Source organism: Sinocyclocheilus anshuiensis, unplaced genomic scaffold (assembly GCF_001515605.1).
Source record: "Sinocyclocheilus anshuiensis isolate Anshui unplaced genomic scaffold, SAMN03320099.WGS_v1.1 scaffold247, whole genome shotgun sequence".
In the NCBI taxonomy this organism is placed as follows: domain Eukaryota; kingdom Metazoa; phylum Chordata; class Actinopteri; order Cypriniformes; family Cyprinidae; genus Sinocyclocheilus; species Sinocyclocheilus anshuiensis.
This window is the reverse complement of record NW_015552543.1, coordinates 778,348-786,784: the sequence shown is the minus strand read 5'-3', so window position 1 is coordinate 786,784 and position 8,437 is coordinate 778,348. Positions and strand designations below refer to the sequence as shown.

Sequence of the window (8,437 nt, the reverse complement as noted above, 5' to 3'; positions counted from 1 at the left end):
GATTCATTTTTCCAAACCCCTCCTTTGCATGACGCTAATCTGCGGTGATTTGTCCGATTGGTCTCATTTTCATTTCATCATGTCTGTAATGCCTGATAAAGCAGCGTTTGTGAGCGCAGTGCTTCTTTGTGTACAGCGTTACCGGGGAAACCGCTATTTTTACCGCTCCAAAAGCAGCACCTAGTGGCAAAGAATGAATTTGCATTTTCATTTAGACCATCACGAAAAGACCAACAAGTGTGCGGGCAATATGCTAATGTTTCATGTTGACGTCACCATGAAACGGCTTGGGATTCGTTTTAAAACCGACTCGTTTCAATGATTCAGAGTCGACTCTTTCTTTAAGAGACAATAACTTTATACACGGTGCACTTTCAGATTTAAAACTTGGCAGGATGTTTTCATTCACTTAGAGCTGTGTTACACACTGCATTAAAGGTAGTTTTCAAAAATCCATAATAGGGGCACTTTAAGATAATGAGAAATATACATTTAGTCAAGTTTGTCTAAACTTTTGAATGTATGGTGAACAAAGAAGCACAGAAAAACAAAAACAGCTCCTCTATCTTCAAAGGAATGTTTGTGAAAGCTGTAAAAAGAGAGCAAAACAGCACATTTGTAGCCGTGCCTTTACTCTGTAATCACTGCTCATCATGGCATATTTTTCCACAGCTGACTCTCCCGAACGTTCACACACCTAGCTGACAGATACGTGTTTGCAGCAGGTCGTGCTGTAGTGTATATTTGCACTCATAGGGACTCTGCTGAGACACATGCTGTTATATTAGCTTGAGGACTATTAATGCTGTTTACAAAGCATTGCTTACAATGTTATACTTAGAGTTAGGTGTTTTTCAGTAGTTTCCAAAAATAAAATAAAAAAGTGTTTAGTTGAGATTAAAACAAGGAATGCACAATATAACCACTACCATATTTGCAGATTTTGAGAAGCTAATTATGCATGCTCATTTCCACTATTTTTACATTTAGATTGAAACTAATCTAAATTTTTTGATTGAAGTTTGTGCTTTATTTTTTAGTTTCAGATCATTTTAATATCAAACGTTATAGTTATTGGTTATAACATGAAAGTAATTTTGTCAAACTTTGAGAAGAAACTGCAGGAGGTAAGTGAATTGAGATTATGAAATGTTAACAATGAAGGATGTTAAGAAATGCCAATAATTAATTAAATCACAAAAACATAAAATTGAAAAAATTCAATTAAATAAAAAAAAAACTATATAAAACACTTACTAAAAAATATTTACCTGACTGCTGGTTAATGTTGTTGTTGTTGAATTGTTATACATCAACCTAAAATCGCAGTGGTATTTCAAGTTAATATATTTTAGGTCAAAAAGGTTGGACTGACAAAAATGTGTGTCATAAATAAAAGCCCTGGTGTGCTGTGTTTGTTTGTGGGCAGGTTATGCTGTAACATAGTCAGTTCTGTCATCATTCAGGTCTGAAATCCGTTAAAGTAATGGCTGCATTTGTGTGGAAATGGAGCATTAGAGCTCTTTCTCGCACAGACTGTTTCTTCAGCTCATGACTCTTTATTACTTCACACTTCTGTCTGAAACTTTTGCGAGAGCATATACTTTCCTTACTACCTGCCTAATAATAATGGGTGTAAGACGCGTGTATGTCTGTGACTGTGTCTAGTGTGTGCTCACATGCCTGTCTATGTACATGATTGTGTTCACATGTTTGTGTGTGTGATGAGCAGTGACGTGTTGGTTCATTGTTCTTCATGGAGATCTGACATGCTCGCTCATATAATGACAGCCACATGTGGAAGTGCTTCTATGGGTGTTTGTTGATATTTGGATCCATGTTTGAAGCCGAGGAGGTCAAGGACCCGCTGGGGGTCGTGGTCATGACTGAGATATGCATGCTAGCTCACAATTCAGTTTGAAAAATTTTAATATTTTGTATATTACTCGCATTCTGCAGTAGCACTTTATCTATAAGGTTCTGTTTGTTAACATTGGTTACGTACATTAGTTGAAAAATACTTTAAGTAATCTTAGTTAATGTTAATTTCAACATTTACTAATACATTATTAAAATCAAAAGTTGTATCTCTTAAAATTATTTCATGGACTTGAGCTACAATGAACTAACAATAAATAGTTGTATTTTTATTAACTAATTTGTACATAGATTAATAAGTACAAATGTATTGTTCATTTTATTTATTTACATATTGTTACATACTATTTTATTATAGAACTTGTATTTGTATTATTTTTTATAATATTTCATAGTGCTAGTGTTGAGCCTCACAAAACTTTGTTCTGTATATGCTTATAACAGGAAAACAATTTGAATGAGCTTTTTTGAAGCAGTAGAAGATGTAAATGGTGTTTGTTTTCAGGCTAAAGGGAAGGAGAGGCAGTGGCTGAGGAATCAGGCTCTGGGTGAGCTAGACGATGCTAAGATCATTGACGGCCTGACAGGAGAGAAAGCCATTTATAAACGCAGAGGAGAGCTGGAGCCAGAGGTGAGAGCTCATATTCACTCAATATTCATCACATAGAACAAATACAAACACACATGAATACACATTCTCTCATTTTCAGTAAATAACCATGGTTAGGTTAAATAACCAAGTTGGCATGAAATGAAAATTCACCCTATCTGTTTTATTGATGTTACTGATCTTACTTTGAATGATTCATCCATGAAGTGTTATTTTAGAATCATTAACGTTTATTCAAAAAATTTGTTTTTATTTTTAGATTGCACTTTTTCATTTTAATTGTAAAGTTTAACTTTTAACAATTAATAATTTTATTATTTTTGTCATTTTTATTATTTTTTTTTATTTTAGTTTAGCACATCAAGTTAAACTAAATGAAAATGAAAAAAATCTTTGCATCCATGCATAGTTTTTTGTTTTTTTTGTTTAAAGGTGCTGTATGTCATTTTTTGACTACTAAATCATAAAAATACCTTATGTTTGCAGATATTTAAAAAAAAATGCAAAGTTTTTCTCCGAAAAACAAAGCTACAGGCAGTTATTCTGCTTTGAAATGTGCGTTCTGTGTCGGAATGTCTGTTTTTGTTTTGGTCTGTGTGATTCCGCCCTCTGCCAATTTACCCAATAGCATTTCGACATTCCAGGTTGCCAGTTGGCGGAAAACAAGCGTTTTGCAGCCATGGAAGCCAGCAAATGAACTGAGTCAAAGATCGCAGATTCTAGCCCATCTAAAAAGCTATAATCTATAACCAGAGGCATATTAAAAGACAGATAAATCAATTTACATTATAAGGCTCCTGTTGTGTGTCCTCAATCTGGCAACCTGCTTGAGTGTGAGTCCTCGAAGGAGGGGTCAGGAGAAAGAACGCCAGGGGCGGCAGTCGCCATACCCTAGCCCAGTCAGGTGTGCCGTGGAAAATTATCCAAACTTCATATCTCTATTATATTACGTTATTATTATTTTAAATCAGTGCTATTATTCTTCCTTGTGTCTGTTTGAGGGTTTTACAAATATTTAACCAATGAAAAGCATTCAAAAGGGCTTGTCACTAAACCTCGTATAACGCCATTGGATCCTCAAACTGTCAGCGAAACCTCGTAACTTCACCCCACATCCATTCAGAATGATGCGCCGCACACAGCCTGGAGACAGATCTCCGATTGTTCACAATGCAAGGGTACATAACTGATGTTTGAATAAGTACAGTGTTTTCTTTACTCAAACACTATGTCTGTAAAGGCGAATGTTTTTTGTGTGTTTGAAGAGCGGAGAAGAATCTTTTGCCATCTAGTTGTAGCCAATATACGTTTTAAATATCCTGTGCATGTAGCGCTTCATTGTTTATATCATGGGATTATGGCCAAGTGTATTAAATGTAGGGATGTATCGGCAAGTACCAAAAATAAAAGTATCGGTATCGGGCGAGTACTGGAAAAAGTGGTATCGGTGCATCCCTAATTAAATGACAAGAAAAACTAAGCGCCCTTATAGCTACAATAAAAGTTATAACCTGTAAGTTGATGAAAGCGTATAATGCGATGCACTTGCTGCCTCAGATACAGCCGTTCTAATGACAGACAAAACACAGATCTCCGTCATTCGCTGGTCAAAAAACAACTCCATTTGAGCTTGATTTTCATAAAATGTTAAGTGCAAGTGTCTGATAAAGCTACAATACCAGCTGACGACGCAGTTTAATTATTGAAAAAAAAAAAATCCCTTTCTATCTTCAGTGCTTAGTGTTGTGCCCCCTCCCCCCAAACCCTCCACTGCCATACCCTATACATTTAAGTTGTAGCATTATTATTTATTACATTTCCTGATGTTTGACTAACAATTTTCTTCCTTCTATTCATATTGTTTCTTCTACTGGTAATTGTGAATGCCAGTTTAGCAGACAGTCACAGCAAGAATGTCACATAATATTTACAGTTTCCCATAAGCCCTCATTTAAAATCTGCTTTCTGAATCGATTGTAATAACTTCAATATATTATGTGGCTCCTGTATAATCCATTAAAAACCTCACTGACCATAAAGCCCTTCAGAAGAGGAGTCTAGCTAAATAGATCGCTGCAATTAAAGCAGCCACATAGAAACTGTATTAAATGATTTTCCTAATTAAATATTTGTCTGGTCATTCGAGTCTGGACGTGTGGATGACTTATGTGTTTTTCCTCTGGTCTGGCTACAGTTGGGGTCTCCTCAGCAGAAGCCGAAGCGTTTACGTCTGCTAGCGGACGTCTCTGGCAGCATGTATCGCTTTAATGGCGTGGACGGCCGTCTGGAGCGCTCCATGGAAGCTGTGTGTATGGTGATGGAGGCTCTTGAGAGCTACGAGCACAAGTTTAAGGTGAGATTTGACAATCAGTCATCAGCTCTGTTCCAAGACCCATTTTAAGACCATTCCAAAGTAGACGGAAGTTTGGTATTTTCGATTCTTTCTTCTGAGCAAATTCTAAAGTCCTATGACATTTTTCCTTCATGCAGAAGGCAAACCCATAATGCATTTTTCCGACTTAAGAGAAAAAATCCATCCAAGGTGGTGAACAAATTTATCACAAGTGGTTGTAAATGTACACTACTCTTCAAAAGTTTGGAGTCAGTATGATTTTGTAATGCTTTTGAAAGGAGTGTCTAATATTCACCAAGATTGCATTGATTTGATACAATAAAAAAACTGAAATATTGTGAAAGATTATTATGATTTAAAATAGCTATTTTCTATTTGAATATATTTTATGTTGTAATTTATTTCTGTGATGGTAAAGCTGAATTTTCAGCATCATTACTCCAGTCTTCAGTGTCACATGATCCTTCAGAAATCATTCTAATATGCTGATTTGCTGCTCAAAAAACATTTATTATTATCATCAATGTTAAAAAATGGTTGTGCTGCATAATATTGTTGAACAAACCATGATAGATTTATTCAGGATTCTTTGATTAATAGAAAGTTGAAAAGAACAGCATTTATTTGAAATACAAATCTTGTAACTTTATAATCAATTTAATGCATTGCTTAAAAAAAAGTGTAAAAAATTAAATATAAAAAATGTGATCCAAATAAACTATTATTTTATTCAGTATCAATGCAAGTCAAAAAAGTCAAAAATACAAGAATTAAGTCGAAATATTTTGAGAATAAAGTCAAATTTAGGAGAATGAAGTTGCAAAATAAAAAAGATGATTGATGCACATGCCGCTTGAACTGAGGCGAATACAGTGTTCTGTCACGCTTCATTAAAGAGCGTGACACATTATTGTAAGACATGTTGTTTGTATTTCACTATAAAACTGACAGTATCTGAAAGCTGAGACTTTGTTTTATATTAAAAGTACCAAAAGCACAAAGCTTATTGCTATTATTGGGTGGCTGGCGCACTACAAATAATGAATGCATTCGAAGGCATGAAATATTATTTCCAAGCATACTATCCCTGTGAGTATGACGCATGGTATGATTTCTGCTAATAATCCCACATATATTCAAATCAGTTGTCAGGCCCCTGGAATTTCTCCCAGTGCTCCCAATCTGGGCCATTTGCATGCCCAAATTAGGCTATACTCTCCTATAACTTTAAACTCGTAATTGCTATGACTTTATTCTCGTAATTTTGACTTTATTCTCAAAATATTTAGACTTTATTCTCATATTACTACGACTTTATTCTCGTAATTTTGACTTTTTCTCAAAATATTTTGACTTTATTCTCGTATTGCTGCGACTTTATTCTCAGAATTTTGACTTTTCTCAAAATATTTGACTTTTTTTCTCATAATTTTGACTTTATTCTCGTAATTTTGACTATTCTCAAAATATTTTGACACTATTCTCATTGCTATGACTTTATTCTCGTAATTTTGACTTTATTCTCGTATTGCTGCAACTTTATTTGCGTAAATTTGACTTTTTTCTCAAAATATTATGACTTTAATCTCGTAATCGTATATTTTTGTTATTTTTTAACATGGCAGTAAAACGCCGTCATAGCTTTGCAACATCCCTGCCAAAAACTTTTTTTTTTTATTAATTTACTGATGTTAGAAAGATTTTAGGCACTTTTCAGCTAGTCAGGCTAGAAGACTGGTTTAAACTAACCAACACCAGTTTACCAGCTTAGTCATTTATTCCATTTGAATGAAATTGCTGCCTTAGAAGACTAGACTATTTAGACAGCAAGGTGGCTCACTAGATTTTGGGACAGAGCCTTTCATTTGAAATGAATTCACGCCTCTGCTCACTCAGTCAATCTCATTTTGATGGCCATCATCTTAAGTTGACCACAGAGTTCAAATATAGTCAGTACATGTTGATCTATCGCAATCTTCTCACCACAAACTCAATAAAAATAGTGAAATCTGTTTACAATAAACCATCTCCAGGCAACACACCATGGAAACGTCCCTTCTGTTGACGTCCTCAAAGAGTGAAAGTCTTGGGCCGATCTGATGAGTAATAGGGATGTCCCCACCACACATGCTGACACACTGTTATGGAGGTTGCCATTGGAAATAAAAATGAAGTAAGGTATCGTTTGCCATGGAGACAGTCGTGCCGGTTTAGGTTGATTAGTGGTTAGCAGCTCTCTGGGACGCATCTGTCTCTCAGTCTCTCTTTCACTTGATGTTCCTCTTTTTCCTGCCTGCATCTCTCCGTCTCTGTCCGTCTGAGCTGCTGGCAGATGCTCTGGAGGCAGTGAATCATGGCTCTTGTTGGGAGCTGCTCGCAGATTTGTAGGGGCCACACAAAAGATGATCTGTTATCTCCATCCCGGGGAGTTTGGGGGTGGAAGACAGCGGAAGATATGCAGCTGCGGCTGTCAGTGGCTCACATTATCCTGCTCTGCTCTAATGTGCATCAACACTTTCAATGTGTGGGGTCAGATCTGAGGCTGGACGATATAAATATAGATTGTGTTATATTTATAAAACAGCTGGATCCGGTGCAGGAATTTGGCTACCAACGGCACTGAAACGTTTCACTCTTTCTATCACTCTATCACAGGGCAGTGCATTGCATACATATCGATATTGCTTAAATATATAATATACATTTTTGACCATGAAAAACAAACCAGTAGTGTATGGAGGACCAAACCAATAAAAGTTAAAAATAGAATAAAAATAAATGTAAAAATAAATACAGAAAAAAATACATAAAGGAAAAGAGTAATAAAAATAAATGTAGGATAACATTTTATTACAAATGCACCATATTTGTTTTTATCAGGTCATTTATTTCTTTATTTTATTATTATTATTATTTTATTTCTGCAGGTTTGGGCCTCCATAGTAGTGATTATTTTTAACACGCTTATTTGAAAGCAAGTGCAAGTAGAGAGAGGTTGTAATTAGCATCTCTGATTTAGACCTTTGGTTGAAATAAAAGTTTCTTATACTTACCAAGGCTGCATTTATTTGATCAAAAATACAGTAAAATTTATAATATTGAAATATTAATAATTGTAGTAATATTGTGAAATATTATTACAATTTAAAATAACTGTTTGTTATTTGAATATATTTAAAAATTTTAATTTATTCCTGTGATGCAAAGCTGAATTTTCAGCATCATTACTCCAGTCTTCAGTGTCACACAATCCTACAGAAATCATTATAATATGCTGATTTACTGCTCAAGAAACATTTCTTGTTATCATTAGAGCTGAAAACAGTTGTTCTGCTTAACATTTTAGTGAAATAATAATACTTTTTAAAAATAAATAAATGTATATATACTTGCTGACCCCAATACTGATACTTGCGTTTGTGCACAGTAGTGTATATATTTGAGCTATATTGCCCAGCCCTAGTCAGAGCTCAGTTACTGTAGAGTGTAATAGATGGTGACAAAGATGAATGAAGTGACAGTGATATGTGAGATGGTAAGTATGTTAATGTGTGTGTGTGTGTGTGTGTGTGTGTGTGTGTGTGTGTGTGGGGGCC

The 8,437-nt window shown here is 35.1% G+C and overlaps 1 protein-coding gene across 3 annotated transcripts in view; it reads left to right on the top strand.

Annotated features, from left to right (window-relative positions):
• Nucleotides 1-8,437, top strand: part of vwa8 (von Willebrand factor A domain containing 8) — a 116,045-nt gene that overhangs the window by 103,121 nt on the left and 4,487 nt on the right. For all 3 annotated transcript variants that reach the window (XM_016454457.1, XM_016454458.1, XM_016454459.1), the window contains 2 exons: nucleotides 2,384-2,509; nucleotides 4,683-4,841. In XM_016454457.1, coding sequence (XP_016309943.1) covers nucleotides 2,384-2,509; nucleotides 4,683-4,841 — 285 coding nt within the window. The remainder of the gene's footprint in view (nucleotides 1-2,383; nucleotides 2,510-4,682; nucleotides 4,842-8,437) is intronic.